Raw genomic sequence first — 17344 nt, 5'->3', positions numbered from 1 at the left:
TTGTTTTTTATTTTATTGAGGTGTTGCAGTAAACAAGTACTTACAAACACACAAGACATACATTACATTTGCATGGTCTGAGGTTCCCTATTATGCTTTTCAGGGTTTCCCCTTTCCTGTAGTGTGTTATATAGGTTTATGTGCATGTAAATGGTCTACAAAGGCTAAAATCTCGAAGTTCCCTCCAGAAGGAGTTTCTCTCCCACTCACTCCCCCCCCCCGATGCCTGAAACGCCTCCATTGGACTCGATACTTACGTAACATAATGACATCACTATGTTACACTCACGCTTCTATTTGCTAAAACACATTGTTCGTGATTAAGGGGCGGGACATCTATAGGCGGTCGACCAATCACAACAGAGCCGGCCTGCTAACCAATCAGAGCAGACTGGGCACTGGTTTCAGACAGAGGGTGAAAAGAGCTGCTGCGGCACAGGCAGTATGAGAAAAATAAAGAGCTTTTTCAACATTAAAGCCTGGAGACATGTCACAGTTGAGGCACTATAAACAAAATAAACCTGAAGATTAGCATCATAGGGCCCCTTTAAGAGATTATTATTCTTCACAAGGCAGTTTGCTACTTATTCTACTTCTCATCTTTTCACATTTATTTGGATCTTAGAAGCTGTGAAATAAAGATACTTCAACCCACAGGAAGTATGCTCAAAGTAAGCCACATATTGTTGCCATGGCAATGTGCATGCATTTCATGAATTCTGAAGAAAGTCGTCAAATTAATGATTTTTCTCATCATTCATTTGAAATGAACGAAAGGAAGTTGAACAATGACAGATTCCTTATTGATCAGTTTATATACATACTGCATGGATCCCATACAACTTCATATACTGTTCCTACAACTATTGCAACATGACATTAGACTTCACAAATACAACTATGTACAGTTCAATGATGTATAACACTTCAAAGGCTCACAAAGATAATTAAAACAGATGAGAAATAAGACACTTAATCTGTAACACATTCAGCAAGAAATATCTTCAAGTATTGGCTGGAAAAGCTCCCTAAGGGAAACCAGGACAGCGTCATATATGTTCCTAAAACACAGAAACAAAATCATCTCAGTCACAGTTAAGCAGAGAAGGAAATACCTTTCTTAAATGTTATACATGAACATAAAAGTGCAACACTGTGCAGGATTTAGTTGCCATGGTGGCTATAATAGCAGTGATGCATTATATTTCAAGATGGCGCAGAGTTGAATATGTATTCTGCATCATTAAATGTATATCAAAGTCAAGTCTCACAGCAAATTCATAGAAGCTGTCAAAAGGAGGTATTAAGCTCTAATTATTGCCACCTTACCTCTCTGACTTTGGATGACAGCGGTGAAATTGTCACTCCATCAAGAAAAACTGCATTAAGGTAGCCCTCCCCATAAGAAACATCCTCATCTTCATAACTGTCGACACCAACACTGAAAGCCTCTTTCATCTTCTCTGGTATGAGAAAGTGCAACATCGTCACCAGAACACCGATGATGGTGCACAGCAAACCTGAAAAACATTTCCATTAGTAGAGATCATCACAGCTGTTTGACAATTTACAGTTTAAAACATACAAACATATTAAATAAAGGTTACGCCTATTATCTTCACCTGTAGCCAGAGCCAGCCAGAATGAATGGCTGTACTGTGCTTCAAATGAATCGGATCCTATGGAGAAAACACACTGAGGTGCGTTCATGATAGTGGAGAAAGAAGCCATGGCGAAGAAGATGAAGGCAGCGGTAGCCATCATCATGTACCCGGCGTACAGAATGACCGGCATTGAGAAGAGGATATTGGCGAGAATCCAGCAGCAGAAAGCCGTCCTGTGAAAGTGCGCAGATGTTTTGATTCAACTACTTTTACTACCATCTGCTTGAACTGACAGTACTTTAAAACTCCTAAATGTATGCAGTTATTTAATGTTACCAGAGGGTTGCCGAGGCGTATCGGCCAGAGTATCTGTACTGAAAGATGAGTCCACATGGGTTGCTTATGGTGAATTTCTCAGCGATGTACAGGATGGGGTTGGGTAAACCTTTCTCCAGAGCTTCCTCATACTCTTCTTCAATAGTGTCATGCCAGCTGAACATCTCATTGTAGTCTATGGTCTCATTGAACTGTACAATGGGATTCCCTGAGAGAGAAAACCGGAGTACATTTATGACAACTAAATCACACATTTCCCACAAAAGGGTGTTGTAGTTTATATGTTTTATAACAGGAATATATTATCAGTCTGCTGAGTGAACATCTGGATTTTTTTTAAAAACTTTATTTAACCAGATAAAAGCATCAAGATCAAAACATCAAAGTTGCTAGGGTAAGCAATCAGTGTATGAGTGTATAATACACATTTCAGCAGCCACACTGACTCACCCTTTAGTGTCACGTTGATACCGTACAGCCCAATATGCAAGCCGATGTCAGCATTAACCACTGCGTCGCTGAAAGACTTATAGGTGGCATTAGTGGTCATTCTTGCCTCAGCCCAGTCGTCGGTGAAGTTGAGCGCTGCAGAGAAAAGACACAAAGGTGAGGGATGTTCGCACGGAAAGGAAAATCTGTGTGATTTATTCAACGACAGTGATAAGAATACAAAACTCACCCACTAACACTGCACCTATGAACAAGCTGGTAACTATTCGAATCATCCAGAACAGCCTCTGATTGGAAAGTAGTTCAAAACTATTTCATGTACATTGAATTAAAAAGGAGACAATCATTCTGAGATGTTTGCAGTGAGTAAAAGTTGATCTGATGCTTGAAACTCACCGACTTCCCTCGTATCCCTGGCAAAATGATAAGAAGACTGGCTGCTAGCAAAAGAAAGACTAGAATTGTTGTGATCAAACGGCCACTGAAGAGGAAGGAGGATCTTTGTAGAGGGTAGAATGGGTAAATGTCATCGAAGAGAGTCATCTTAGCGCTTCAGCTGAGACTAGAGAGTTTAACAGAGAAGACAGTGTTAGTGGAAGGGTTCTCAGTTTCCTCCAGATACAGAGATAGCTGCTCTTATTTCTTACAGTAAGGATGGGAGAATAATACAACACGCCACTTAATTGAGTAGAACGTCTGACTCTTGAGTAATGTCTGACTCATGTAATTTCATCTATATTCCCTGGTACTGCATATCTTTATTGCAAATAGATAAGCAGTGTAATGCACAAAGCTGTGCAATTGTATACATCCACCTGTTTTCTTATTTGTAATGGATTCATTTGAACCAATGTGACAAACAAAACCAATCAAAGACACACAGAAAAAAATACAAAAGGTCTTTCTTACCCAAAGGTTGAAAGATGAGGACCGCAGAAGAGTGTGAACGTTGAGGAAACATACACTTCTTTTATAGTGTCGGCCCCCCTTTGTGTCCTTTGTGAGGGGGAGGATGTATTGACAAGCTGGAGAGAAGAGGTGTGATCCAAACATATGACCATTCCCATTTAGGCAATACAGGTCACAAGCAGTTTGTGAAAATCTATGCAACACATGAAGGCTTTACTATTGCACCATCCCTCCCCTGTGCTCCTTTTTGCGACTACATTATAGCCCCTGCACTGGGTAAGACTCAACTATTTCATCTTCTCCTAACAAGCACAGAGTGATACAAGAAACAAGTCATTATCTTTGGATGTCAGTTTACAGGTAAGGCTAACAGGAACATAATCAAAGTTTTGTTAAGTTTTGGTGTGACAAAAGGTTGTAAAATTGAATGTCCTGCCTTTTAAATATATGCTAAACCAACAAAGTATATTTAAAAGGAAATGTAATAGTAATTTGAAAGAAATTGTAATTTACCTTCACCTTGTCTTCACTCTTCAGAAGTCCTTCACTCCTCTTGGCTGCAGACTGAGCTCAGCAGCATCTCTCGCATCAATGGATTTGCGTAAATGGGTTTTGAGTGTCTGCGCAGCGGTTGGCTTGGTGCTCATACTCAGTGAACGTAAGTAGACAGCAGTTGTGCTTCATACCCAGGGTCACATAAAACAGCTCAGTTAATCTCTCAAAATAGTTTTTAAAATCGACATGTCTTGAACAGATTCATGCTGTGAAAACACCTGGGAGGTTCCTCGTTTTGACGGCTGGTACAACAGTTTAGGGAATCCTAAACGCGGAGCTGTCGGTAAGTTACAGAGTTTTACAAGTTTGCAGCAGCAGCAGTAACAGTAGCGTGCAGGCTGCCAGAACACCTGGGTCACTTAACTGTGTGTGTGCTCGTGCAGGCTCTCACCTTGTGCGCCTCGTGCCCGCGGAATACTGGGACGGAGTCTATCAACCTGTCCACGAGCCTCTGCTGCCAAACCCCCGCAGACTGAGCAGCCTGTTGACCGAGGGGCCTTCCGGTCGGCCCTCAGCACGCAACCAGACCGTGCTCTCCCTGTTCTTCGGTAAATATATATCATGCATGTTGTTGCATTGAAGTGCACCTTCGAGAAATGCAGTCAGAGACACATGACTGAATACAACATTGAGGCAACAAGTAAAACTTGTGAGAATGAGAATGCACCAAAATGGCGACATGCTATTTTCAACTTAAATCTTACCGAAAGTGTTGCCCACGATTTTAAGGTATTATATTTTAGAGAAGCATATTCTAAATTAAATTAGATATTTGCTGATATTAAACCATTAATATGACATCATTTATTTATTCATGGCATTCAGGTATCAACCGTGTACATTTTTTCGTAATCTTTTGGCTTTTAATTGTTATTTTTTGTACTTTTTAGGTTATCATGTTTCGTTTGACATTTTTGACTCGAGAACACCTGGATGTCCGCCTGAGTTTATGAACATCCCAGTCCCAAAGGGGGATCCTGTATTTGACCCCACTGACACCGGGAAGGTCCTGCTGCCCTTCCAGAGAGGATTGTGGGACAAAGAGTCCGGCCAGAGTCCCAGTAACCCTCGCACACAGGTATCAATATAACACGGAAGGTTTGTTAATGGTATCCCCATAATGCTGTCTCCACATACAACTGATAAACCTGAACACTATAATGTCCAATAGGGCACACAAATATGATCAAACAAATGCAACACGTGCCGTGCAGGTGAACTTGGTGACAGCATGGATAGATGGCAGCTCCATCTACGGCCCCTCCAACTCCTGGTCCGACTCCCTGAGAAGCTTCTCTGGAGGGCTCCTGACTTCAGGCTCTGAGGGGAACATGCCATATCAGGCAAAAGAACCAAGTCTCATGTGGAGCGCCGCTGACCCCTCTACAGGAGACCATGGACCAAAAGGCCTTTATGGTGAGAAACTTCAGAACTGACCGGAAACATAACACCATTAGTAAACAAGTAATATTATTAAATCAGTGAGTCAGCAGAAAGTGGGGTCAATATCGAGGGCATCTTATAAATACATCAGCGCTGCTATTAGTTGCAGAAAAGTGCACTTCACTGACTGCTTGTCATTGATTTACTCAAGAGCACGGTCAAATATAATTTCCTCTGTACCTGGAGTGCAGTACCTCCAACCTTATAGTTAAGTGTGATTTATTGAAGCAGGAATGTTGGCTGGAGCTCAATACCAAAACTGGGGAGCTAAGTGGTATTTAATTTATGACCTTTAAGGCCCAAACTCAACAGCAATGTATTTTTCTAAGTTCACAATAGACCACAGCTCTGCCTGTAGAAATTATCTCCTCATTAAAAGAGTATTTAAACTTAAAATAAGTTTATTGTGACACTTGCATACAGGTTAAAAAGTGCAATAGATCTCCAAATCTAAGCAAATTACTCTACTCTAAAACCTACATAAACTTCCCTCAATATGAGATCAAATAGGTTTGTGTGTGTGTTTGGCTGAACTACAGCTTTAAAACAATCTGGTTTGTGAAATATTGTTTTTCAGTGTATGTGGTAATAGTAGCACCTAATCGATACTGCAGCAGAAACCAAGCTACAAGACATTCTTGCAAATATTATTTGCACCACGTCTGCTTTGATCAGTGTTGCAGCCTGTGAGGCTTAGTCCAGAGAGGCCCTGCCTGACGTAAGTTATGACTCTTTAATTATTGTGTTAATGGCTTGTGAGGCTCACCACAGTAAATCCCTCTCTGTATAGCATTGAGAAGCAGTGCAGTTGTCATGACACAAGTGTTTTGTTGCGAGTGTTATTAAAAGTCTGTCGTAATTATGTGGGGGAGAGGCGGAGGATCATCTGCTGTTGTCACCGCTCTGCTGCCGCTTCCTTCAAAACAAACCGATCATTTATCATTACATTAGTGTTCAGATATCCTCATCAATCAATGCAATCAGATTGTCACACTGCACTTTCCAGTTTCTACACCACTCTGTATAAAAACATGTCACATATACAACCTAGTGTGTGTTTCTTAGGTTGTAGCTGCAGTGATGTGAATTCATATGATGGAAAAGCAGAATTCCCTATAATGTGTGCCATCTTCTGTGTCCAGAGTTGGGAAATGCCTGGGCCAATGAGAACATGTTCACGGCAGCAGAGGGGATTATCTGGTTTCGCTACCACAATTATGTAGCCTCCAAACTGCATGAGGAACACCCAGTGTGGTCAGACGAAAAGCTCTTTCAAAACGCCAGGAAGACCGTTGTGGCCAGCTTTCAGGTAGAAGGAAAAGTCTCTATGTAATCCTCTCGCTGCTCAGCTGCAGATTTAATTTGCACTTTGAAGAGAGTCAGGATGCATGTACGCCAGGTGGTCTTAATGTTATGGATTTATTTAATTGCGAATGCATCATCTCTTTCTTGTTTGATTAGTTGAGTCTGTCCACTGCAAAAACTGTCCTCAACACGTAGCTTCTCGTCTTATATTGAAAATTATACTCTACTATTTGCTATCAGATAATATTTTCTTCATATCAACATTAAAATAAAAGTTTAATATATAAGAATAAACTATATCACAAAAAAGGATGGATATATAATCATCAAATGTAATGCAATCATGTTGGGTTTTAGTGTGGTTTCAAATGCTGCAATCACTTTTTCCCATCTTATTCTTCCACACAGAATATTGCTCTCTACGAATGGCTGCCTGCATATCTTGGAGACAAAAATCTTCCTCCTTATCCAGGTAAGAGTCAGCCAGAGTGCGTGTGCGTACAAGTGGAGGGGAACAGGTAATGCACCGATAACCACAAGCCTTGGTGAGGTGAGCTATCGTTGTTGGTGTTTGACAAATATGTGCTTCGTCAGCAAAGCATCACCCTCAGTCCCCTTCTTCTGCTGAATAAGCAGCCGCTGCTGAAGAAAGTTAAAAGGACAAAGGGCTGATAAGACCAGCACCTTAATCACTCTTCATTTTATATCTATACTTATTTTGTTAACGTTGACCATTTTGATTACGGTGTGGGTTGTTATTGATAGGGAATTTATTTATTTGGCTCTTAGTTTTGATTATTTGAGCATTAACGCCTCATGTGACTCCTCTCTTTCTGATCACAGGCAAACAGCACTGTTTATGATAAGGCAGGCCCTTATTTTGTGCATGGGTTTCACCAACAGCTGTGTCTTAGACATGACCATAAAACAATCTCTTCTTCAGTCAATAACAGGACATTTTGTGAGCGTCTTGTAGTATAATGTTAATTATGCTCTTAGGAGTGGTTAGGTATCAGGGAAGATAACTTCAGAGTTAGTTTGAGCAGAGGCTGTGTCACCACTGTGTCTCAGCAAATGTCTCAATTCTCTGGCAGTATCTTCCAATACATCTTCAGTGTCTTACATCCATTTGAAGCTCTCCAGTGTCCTCCTTGTGTTTCCAGTTCTTTGCTCCAATAAATGTATCACAGTTATCATGCAGGAGGATTATTCCCAAGATAGATTATAAAGTATAATGTTTTCTTATATTGTATGGTGTTATGCTCTGATCTATCTGTGCACAGGCTACCAGAGGTTTGTTGATCCGGGGATTTCTCCTGAGTTTCAGGCAGCTGCCATGCGATTTGGCATCACTATGGCCCCACCTGGTGTTTACATGAGGTATTAGTATTTATTATCCTGGAGGCTGCAAAACCAAAGAACACTTTGTATAGTGGGCTTTAATGAAGTGTAATATTGTCCATATGTTGCTGTAAGCAGTGTCTTGCCCTATCTGAAATACAGTATAAATAACTAATAAGAAATAAAACGTCTCCTTTGTCCTTCAGAAACAGAACCTGCCATTTTCGGAAGACAGTCAACCTGGATGGCAGCTTATCACCAGCAATGCGTCTATGTAACAGCTTTTGGAAACGTCAAGTATGTAATTTATCTGCATTTAATTTAAGGTATTAAGCGGTGTATTATAACTTATTAATGCTTTGTAATATGTTTCTAGAGTAACAATGTGAATACGAGCCAGGATGTGGACGACCTCGTCATGGGCATGGCTTCCCAGATTGCAGAGAGGGAAGACAATACTGTTGTGGAGGACCTTAGAGGTGTTTATTTATGATTATTCACTGCATGTGGGAAGGATCAGTAACAAGGTTATTACCAAGTCGTTTTTCACAAAAAAGGAATTTGCCTTTTTGCTTTGGTGCAGAAATTAAACGAACCACAATAGTCAGAAAATCTTAAATATAACATAGAAATGCACAATAAAATCACACTACAAATCATTCATATACAGTAAACATATAAGGTAGTTCATTCATCTGATCTGATTTGCGCCCTGACAGACTTCATGTACGGGCCCTTGAGGTTCTCGCGGACAGATCTGGTGGCCATGACGGTCCAAAGAGGGAGAGACTTCGGCCTGCGTAGTTACACTGAGATCAGAAAAGCTCTGGATCTGCCTCCTGTCAAAACATTTGAAGACATAAATCCGGAACTCAACCGGAGCAACCCACAGGTTAAAATCTTACAACAAAGTACTGTATGTTGAAAGCACATGAAAAAAGTTTGGCAGTGATCTTGTGGTTCAAAGTGTGTAATTGTGTCCAACAGCTACTCCGGGATATTGCAGAGCTGTACAACAGAGATATCTCAAAACTGGAGCTCTTCCCCGGAGGACTGCTGGAGGCTGTCGGTGCTCCGGGTCCAGTTTTCTCTTCCATAATCCTAGACCAGTTTGAACGCATCAGAAACGGAGACCGCTTCTGGTTTGAGAACAAACAGAATGGGTATGCTCCTTTCTGAAGGTCTTTCAATAAATAAATAACTGTCATTGTATCTGATCCTATGGTAATGTGTGATTTATCTCATATGCTCTTAACACAGTTGATTTCCAGTTTGTTCACAGATGAGGAGATCCAGAAGATCCGCAATGTGAACTTTCATGATGTTCTTATCGCAGTCACAAGTGCAGAAGCCACTGATATACAAAATAATGTGTTCTTCTGGAAGAATGGTAAAAACATGTGTTCTATATTTGATTCATTAACAAACATTGAAAGCATGGATAAAAGGAAACAGCTCTCTGTTGCTTTAGGTGACCCTTGTCCTCAGCCCACACAGCTGAATGCTTCCATTGTCCATCCCTGCACCAATGCGACTAGATTGAATTACTTGGATGGAAGTAAAGCTGGCTTCGTGATATTCATCATTGTTCTGTTCCTCTTTCCTGTTGGTCAGTATCACACTCCCAAATCCATCTGTTTTCACTCAGCATAATTCAGATTTCACTCCTCAGCAGTTTTGTTGATCCTTTTTTACTTCCACAGTTAGTTTCCTGGTGGCCTGTATGGTAGCGTATCTCCGAAAGTACAGGTACAGGAAGTTCCAGAGAATAAGAAAGGATGATGACCGAACAGAGGAGCCATCTGTGGGAATTGCTGGTACGAAATAAATCGGATCCTTTTAATAGTGTTGATTGTTAAAAACATAATATCTATAAGTCAGGTTTTAAAAACGGACTCGATGACAGTTTTACACAACTGCCTATCATCAGCTTTGAATTACTGCTTCACCGCCCTTCAGCAGCCATTATGATGTCATATAAGTATCAACACAATGGTAAAACTGAGCTGATGAATGAATTGAAGTGGTAATGACCGTTCATGATTTATATTCCGTCAGCTACAAAACTCAACTTATTAAACCAGACAAATAAAACTCTTGACAGATGACAGTGAAACCAATCTGGTAGTTTCTGTTATTTTAAATCCTGTGCTCATCATCATCATCATCCAGAGCCCTGCCTTTCACCTCGTCTCATTCTGAATTTGCTCTCCAGCCCATGAATGGCAGGGCCATAAAAAACCTCTGCATCCTGTCAGCGTGGCGGTGGATGAGAGGAGGAAGCTGCAGGTCTTTGACAGATCTGGGTACGCTCAGCGCTGCCTCAATCTGAGCAACCAGGACTGCCTAGACGTGCTTCTCTCCAACGACAGGAACCATAAAGCTCTGCTGCTCAAAGTGTCCAAAGAGTACGACCTGGTGAGGACAGGCGGGGGGGTCACGTTCAGGTTTTTGAACTAAAACAGCTGCAGTCTGATTCAAACTGTACTACGAAAGTGTTTTTTGTTGCTGCTGTTGTAAGCATAAACATCCAAATAATGTGTTCACATTTAAGATTTTTTGCACTTTAAGCAAATCCAGTTTTCCCTCTTTTGCAGTTACAGTAAGTTGCTTTTGCTCTTGTTTTCACCTTATCCAACCGTTGATGCAAGCACGATTCTGCAGATGTACCCGATCTAAATCACCTTTATCTGACTCCAGTCCTGTTTTTCCTTTCCTGTCTGCACATCCAGGTGCTGTTTTTTGATGACGAGAGCAAACGTGCAGCATTTGTCAAGCATCTGCGCCCGGGGGTGACAGACATTGGCCAGGAGATTAGAGTGAAGGAGATGAGAGAGAGGGAACTGCTGAAAGAGGCTTTAACCAAAGAGCAGAGGGCTCAGATTGTGGAAACTTTCATTCGACACGCTTTCTCCAAGGTAACTACAGCCTCTGGATGTTTACATCATCCTCAACGGCAGCAGTTTACAGCTCAACCACAAAATGTTGTTAATCCCTGTTTGAGGTCAAAGTAGGTCTGACCTCTACCCAAAAGAACTATGTTGGTCTTGATGGTGACCTCATGTGTGATGGACATCCTGTAACCTCAGTCATTAGTCAACGTCGAGGATATTACTGATGACACTTTGGTTACGTGTAATGATCTGTCCCTCCTGTGCACAGGTCTTGGAAATAGAGAAGTGTGACGCCGGCGACATGAGCGGCGTTTCACGCAAGAAAGCCAGAGAGGTCCTCGAGTGCGAGCTAACAGCGTCTGAGTTTGCAGATGCACTGGGCCTCAAGTCTGACTCTTTATTTATAGACTCCATGTTCACACTCGCAGATAAAGATGGAAATGGTTACCTCTCCTTCCAAGAGTTTCTGGATGTGATGGTTATCTTTATGAAAGGTAAAATGCATAAACCCAAAATGCTTTAGCTGTTTTAGGTTTAGGTATGCTGTCGTCCAAGCACTGCATAACATGTCAATCTGCAGTTTGAAGATTTAGATTCTCAGTACATGGAGTGAATTATTTTTGAGGAGGGGTTTTTATCACCACTTGTAAAAAAAAAAAGAAACGTATTAATAAATGTGCAATGAATATTTTTCTGCAAATATCCTTGAATTTGTGCAGAAAATATAGTTTTAAACATAAAAATATAATGTTTCAAAATTCTTGCAAAAAGGAAAAAGACAGCATTTAGACCATAGTGTCTAAAACCTTTTTAATGAAACTTAAAATAATGTTAAGGGATACCTACTATGACTGTCCAGCTGCAAATACAAATCAAGCTGCAGAACACATTTGGAAATTAATGAATGACGTAGATAAATTAATAAATCTGATTTTTTTTTAAAAGATCACTTTCCTTCAAGGTTTTCGAGACTAATGTTATGTAGATTTAGACATCTAGGATAGAGAATGGAATACATGACTGGCACTTCGGATATTTAATTTAAAAAAGGTCAAAAACCAGTCAACTTAGTCAAATAAGTCTTACATTATGTCATTGATGTTTGTATTTAACCAGGATCCTCTGAGGAAAAATCCAAACTGATGTTCTCCATGAACGACATTGGTGGAACTGGTTTCTTATCAAAAGAAGAATTTGCCCGGATGCTCAGGTTTGATCGATGTTCCCTTCTGTCTGCTTTGATTGTTTTTTTTCTATCTGTTGGTTCATCTTAGCCCTTTTGGTGTGCTGCAGGTCTTTCATCGATATCTCCAACGGTGCTCTGTCAAAGAGTCAGGCGGAGGACGGCATTAAGTCCATGATGCAGGCCGCAGGCTTTAATAACAAAGAGAAAATCTCATGGCAGGATTTCCATTTCCTCCTGCGAGACCACGAGAAGGAGCTGCAGTTTGCCCAGCTCAATGTCAAAGGTCAGAAAAGTTTGGTGTAAAAACTCTTTTGTTTGTCCTCATTTCTCTGACCTTGTCTGATGAAATGAATGTGTGTGCAGGGATGGAGAAACAGGGGAAGAAGCGGATGAGTCGAGACCAGAGAGTGTCCTTCATCTGTCCAGGAAACAGGTCAGCAAACAGACTACGATCACTCATCCAGATCACAAATCTGTTGCTTGTCAATGTGGATAAAAACAAAGATCCACTGGAGCTTTGTAACTCACTCATTTCATTTATATCCCTTGTGTCCATTGTGTCCCAACTTACTAGCTCGTCCATTTCTTGTTTACAGCAACTACAAGACAGATGGATCGGAGCTACGCAGACGGAAAAAGTTTGTTCTTTTTAGATTTTTGAAAACTATATCTATATTTAAAAAAAAAAAGGTTTTCCTGAGTACCTTTTGCTTATTTTATTCTCTAATATTTATGTATTGAGGAAACTGTGGTTGTTTGAAAAACCAAGGTTTACTTTTTTTTTTAAAAGTATCACACTGACTTCCTCTCAACCGCACAATAATAGACAGAACAGTATATCCACTCAATAATAATCTGATGGATTTTGATATTTTCAGGTTAGGTGTCAGCACTCCAAATGTCTACGTGAAGCCCAAGCGCGAGCAGTACATAAGGAACCCAATTCAGCAAAACATCCAGCACTTCAAGCGTTTCATTGAAAATTACCGCCGTCATATCGTCTGCTTCATCGTTGTGTACGGCATCACAGCTGGCGTGGCTCTTGAAAGGTGTTACTGTGAGTAGAAATCGTTCCTCACTTTCCTCACTTTGTTAAAGGTTTAATTATTTCCTTCAGCTTCATACCCTTTCTTTTGTCAGTGTGCCTTTTCTGAACACTTTAAAAACCTTATTGTTCAGACTACGCTTTGCAGTCTGAGGCCACAGGCATCCCAGAGACTTCAATGGTGGGCATCGTGATCGCCCGTGGCTCGGCTGCAGCCATCTCCTTCCTGTTTCCCTACATGCTGCTCACTGTGTGTCGCAACCTCATCACGCTATGCCGAGAGACTTTCCTCAACCGATACATCCCATTCGACGCAGCCATTGATTTCCATCGCTTCATGGCCATGACTGCCATCGTCCTTTCAGGTTGGGAGACTGCAAGGAAATGATAGGAGAGAATTGTGGAAGATTAAGTTCTGGTGTCTTCACTTTTTTAAATTTGATTAATGTGACCTCGCCTTTTTCTATTCTAACTGTAGCTATTCATACTTTGGGCCATTTGGTCAACATCTGGATCTTCTCCATCAGCGACCTTGGCATCCTGTCTTGTCTTTTCCCCAAAGTCTTTAATAACAACGGGTAATGTTTGAATAATCCTTCTGATTCTAGCAGAACACTTTGTGGAAAGTCATGTTCACAGACTTATGTGTTTTCATCTCAGGTCTGAACTTCCTATGAAGTGGTCATGGTGGTTCTTTCAAACTGTTCCAGGTATGATAAGACTTGTTTATTTTTTTTATTATTATTTTTTTATCCTTTATTTTGCAGGGACAATGCACATTAATGAACACTTAAAACAAGGAAATGCAAATAGTGTAAATATGCCAGATTTTAGCTTGGAGCTAATTTCCCTCCGCAGTCCCTCATATAGAACATTTAAGAACATGACAATTATACACATTGCAAAAACAAATACATGATGTGCAAAAAGAGCAAGAACAGCATACAAGCATTTACCACATGGCAGTACAATATAGCAGCAACGACATATAAAGTGCAAGAGAAGATCAAAGAGATACATAAAGTGCGAGAGGAGATACCCCTGTATTAAAGTGCATTTAGCGGTGATTGCACGTCTGTTTGTTTCTCAACCATTCTTTTAGTTGTCCTTTAAAACTATTGAGAGTGGGACAATCCCGTTTAATTAAGATGCAAATGGAGGCTTTTATTGTTGTGCTATAATTCAGTTTATTTGCTCTTCTTTGTTCTTTTCCTAGGAACGACTGGTGTCCTGCTTCTTTTTACTTTTGCATTTATGTATGTTTTTGCCTCACGCTATTTCCGTCGCATCAGCTTTCGTGCATTCTGGATCACACATTACCTCTACGTTGTCGTGTACATGCTAGTAAGTACTTTTATGACCTTAAAATACCCAAAATGCACAGGTGGCTTTCATGCTGAGGGGCAGTTTTTAAGAACAATGTGATGCTTGCTTTTTCAACAGACAGTTATTCATGGCAGTTTTGCCTTGATCCAAGAGCCCCGTTTCTACATCTACTTAATTCCACCAGCACTGCTCTTCCTGCTGGATAAACTGATCAGTTTGAGCAGAAAAAATGTGGAGATCCCTGTGATGAGAGCTGAGCTGCTGCCTTCAGGTAATAGTTCTCAAAAACCTTAAAAATAGCTTAATTATTCTCTGTCTTCGCTAACTAAAAAGCACTATTCCATCCGCTTGACTGAAATCACATAGTTTGTTTGCGTTTCAATGTACCTGTCCCTCGGCTGTCCTACCTGCAGGTGTGACACATCTGGAGTTTAAGCGACCACAGGGCTTTGTGTACCGTTCAGGCCAGTGGGTTCGTATTGCGTGCCTGAAGTTAGGCACAGATGAGTACCATCCATTCACACTCACGTCAGCCCCGCATGAAGAGACCCTGAGTCTGCACATCCGAGCGGTGGGGCCGTGGACCAGCCAGCTCCGAGACCTCTACACGGAGGAGAGCCTGGTCGAGCTTGGCGCCTATCCAAAGGCAGGTTCAAGTATTGTTTTATGTGTGTAAACAATCTAATTCATCGTTCTTTGTCTTTTCATGACACTGATATTCCTATTTTATTTCATCCTCAGCTGTACCTGGATGGCCCGTTTGGCGAGGGCCATCAGGAGTGGATTGACTTTGAGGTGTCTGTTCTGGTGGGAGGAGGAATTGGAATCACACCATTCACCTCCATCCTTAAAGACCTCGTGTTCAAGTCCTCCATGAAGTCCAAGATTCTGTGTAAAAAGGTGCTAGTTATAATTAAAAAAAAACTAACATTACGTTTTTGTTTTTTTATCCCTCCCTGCAGCTTTTTTATTTGTGCATGAAGCTCACTCCCTAAACGATCTCTTCCTCTCTTTTCTGTCACTAACATGCGTTGACTCTTTGAAGGTGTACTTCATCTGGGTGACACGCACACAGCGTCAGTTTGAGTGGGTGTCAGACATCATCAGGGAGGTGGAGGAGATGGACACGCAGGAGCTGGTCTCTGTCCACACTTACATCACTCAGGTGGCCGAAAAGTTTGACCTCCGCACCACCATGCTGGTAAGATCTGCAGTCCACTTGTGTAGAAAATAGAAAAATTACTAAAATACAGCTAAATATTTAACAAATAATCACTTCAATGTTGAAATACTGTATATGTTTTATATAATATAATAATATTCAAAAGTGTTGGGAAATGTGCTCCCGTGTTTTCTTGCTGTGAGCTGGATGAGAAAGTACTCCTCTTATATTTAAACAAAAATGTATATATAGACACAGACAACAGGCATTTAGCTAAGTTTAGCATACTGATTGGAACCAGGAGCAACAGCTGGATCCAAAATCCAACAATTACCACTTTTTAACCCAAATGTAATCCATGATTTTAATGATCTTAAAGCTATTATAACCTATTTTAAAGCTCAGAACTGCTTCCATAGCAGTGGTCAGCAATTCAGATATAACAGATGGTCGAATGTCCTAATAGACTAATCAGGATTGAGTATTCAACAAAGCTGTGTAAGTAGCTAAACTAACTGGCTGCTTGCTGTTTCATATTTAGCAAACAGAGTGGCATTGATTTTCTCATTTCACTCTCGGAAAGAAAGCTCTAAGGATATTTCCCTAAACAATTACTTATTTTGTAATGTGTGGACAGTATGTGTGTGAGCGCCACTTTCAGAAGGTGTGGAACCGCAGCCTCTTCACCGGCCTGCGCTCTGTCACACACTTCGGACGGCCTCCCCTGGTCTCCTTTCTCAGCTCACTGCAGGAAGTTCATCCAGAGGTCTGTGCTTCATGCATATTCAACTCCCTAATGTTTGTCTGAAACAAAAGCCTGTTTCAATTTGTATAATTTTTCCGTAGGTGGGCAAAATTGGTGTGTTCAGCTGTGGACCACCAGGACTGACCAAGAATGTGGAGAAAGCTTGCCAGCAGATGAACAAGAGGGATCAGGCGCATTTTATTCATCACTATGAGAACTTCTAACTTTTCTCAGCACAGGAAAAGACTGTTATTGAAAGAAAAATGATCCCCTTTATGCTGGATTATACGAATTACTGTAGCAGATAATGAATCACAGAGCTAATGTAGGAAGTCTTTGATTGTCTGTAATGTCACAAAGGTAAAGATACTTGTTCCCGGCTGATACATTTACATCTTTATTTTTCTATCCTGAATATTATGGTTACAATCATTTCTATCATTCAACATAGCCTACAGAATTGTAATCACAAGTTATGTTAAATCATCATGCATCTCTCATGTGTGATTTTATTCACTATTTGTATTAAAGATTAGAGTTAGCTGGTCTTTAGTAATCTGTTTTTCGTCATAATGTACCATTGATTTTGTTGATTACTTGTGCTTTTGTTTGAAATATCTTGAATAAATAAATGAACAATGTACAACCCAAAAACATTGTGACTGCCCCACTCAGCTCATGAATATAACAGCAGCTTTTAATGTCAAATCTAGGACATTAGATTATGTAAGGACCTGCAGGGTTGTCTGCAGTAGAAGCCCCCTAAATCCTGCTTCTGGCTCCTTCTGGTGCTTTTTAACTTTTGGACTAAATGTATGCTTGAATAAACTCGAACTCCTAAATTCGATTGTTTTGGTTGAGTGATAATAATGGTGATAACCCAGACAACTTGTCCACCAGAATAAAGTAAAGAAATATATTTTGTAGAAGTTAAGGGGGAAGGATTTTCCCTTCGGTGACACATTAAGTTATGAATAACTATTATTCATCATTTGAAGCTTTTGTCCATCATTTTCAATTGTTGAGGTCTACTAAAATAGATT

General features: G+C 40.6%; 2 protein-coding genes across 5 annotated transcripts; one reads left to right on the top strand and one right to left on the bottom strand.

Moving 5' to 3' along the window:
- Window positions 1-140: 140 nt before the first annotated feature.
- Window positions 141-3952, bottom strand: duox2 (dual oxidase 2). Of its 3 annotated transcripts, XM_079679925.1 has the most exons (9): window positions 3813-3952; window positions 3300-3415; window positions 2787-2952; window positions 2620-2677; window positions 2391-2525; window positions 1941-2148; window positions 1623-1837; window positions 1330-1520; window positions 141-1061 (listed from the first exon to the last, which is right to left on the bottom strand). In XM_079679925.1, exons 3-9 carry the CDS (start codon window positions 2931-2933, stop codon window positions 1050-1052), a joined length of 966 nt encoding a protein of 321 aa, XP_079536051.1. In that variant the 5' UTR covers window positions 2934-2952; window positions 3300-3415; window positions 3813-3952; the 3' UTR covers window positions 141-1049. The 3 variants fall into 3 exon arrangements, with proteins under 3 accessions (XP_079536051.1, XP_079536053.1, XP_079536052.1); XM_079679927.1 differs by lacking the exons at window positions 3300-3415; window positions 3813-3952 and having other exon boundaries at window positions 2620-2699; window positions 2787-2871; XM_079679926.1 differs by lacking the exons at window positions 3300-3415; window positions 3813-3952 and having other exon boundaries at window positions 2620-2675; window positions 2787-2865.
- duox (dual oxidase) lies at window positions 3848-16973 on the top strand. 2 transcript variants are annotated; one of them, XM_079679919.1, is made up of 33 exons: window positions 3848-3957; window positions 4054-4137; window positions 4238-4402; window positions 4745-4932; window positions 5069-5270; window positions 6440-6606; window positions 7011-7074; window positions 7886-7982; window positions 8150-8240; window positions 8320-8422; window positions 8663-8835; window positions 8931-9106; window positions 9215-9333; window positions 9415-9552; window positions 9647-9760; window positions 10159-10361; window positions 10676-10861; window positions 11106-11331; window positions 11954-12047; window positions 12131-12306; window positions 12387-12456; window positions 12620-12661; window positions 12902-13080; window positions 13203-13433; window positions 13547-13646; window positions 13729-13778; window positions 14285-14412; window positions 14512-14665; window positions 14808-15040; window positions 15136-15294; window positions 15440-15595; window positions 16194-16322; window positions 16403-16973. In XM_079679919.1, the coding sequence occupies exons 1-33, from the start codon at window positions 3891-3893 to the stop codon at window positions 16523-16525; spliced, it is 4587 nt and encodes a 1528-aa protein (XP_079536045.1). In that variant the 5' UTR covers window positions 3848-3890; the 3' UTR covers window positions 16526-16973. The 2 variants fall into 2 exon arrangements, with proteins under 2 accessions (XP_079536045.1, XP_079536046.1); XM_079679920.1 differs by lacking the exons at window positions 3848-3957; window positions 4054-4137; window positions 4238-4402; window positions 4745-4932 and having other exon boundaries at window positions 5133-5270; window positions 7930-7982.
- The last annotated feature ends 371 nt before the right edge of the window (window positions 16974-17344 follow it).

This window comes from Notothenia rossii (genome assembly GCF_949606895.1).
Source record: "Notothenia rossii genome assembly, chromosome: 5".
NCBI classification, from domain to species: domain Eukaryota; kingdom Metazoa; phylum Chordata; class Actinopteri; order Perciformes; family Nototheniidae; genus Notothenia; species Notothenia rossii.
This window is presented reverse-complemented; position numbering and strand designations above follow the sequence as displayed.

Excerpts from the sequence above, each read along its gene's own strand:
- duox2 (XM_079679925.1), bottom strand. The coding sequence starts at position 2,933 with ATGACTCTCTTCGATGACATTTACCCATTCTACCCTCTACAAAGATCC. Across the intron at positions 2,678-2,786 it reads CAGGGATACGAGGGAAGTCG|AGGCTGTTCTGGATGATTCG; the intron begins GTGAGTTTCAAG and ends CTTTCCAATCAG. Across the intron at positions 1,521-1,622 it reads CTGGCTGGCTCTGGCTACAG|GTTTGCTGTGCACCATCATC; the intron begins GTGAAGATAATA and ends AATGTTTTTCAG.
- duox (XM_079679919.1), top strand. The coding sequence starts at position 3,891 with ATGGATTTGCGTAAATGGGTTTTGAGTGTCTGCGCAGCGGTTGGCTTG. Across the intron at positions 12,662-12,901 it reads GAGCTACGCAGACGGAAAAA|GTTAGGTGTCAGCACTCCAA; the intron begins GTTTGTTCTTTT and ends TGATATTTTCAG. Across the intron at positions 15,596-16,193 it reads ACCTCCGCACCACCATGCTG|TATGTGTGTGAGCGCCACTT; the intron begins GTAAGATCTGCA and ends ATGTGTGGACAG.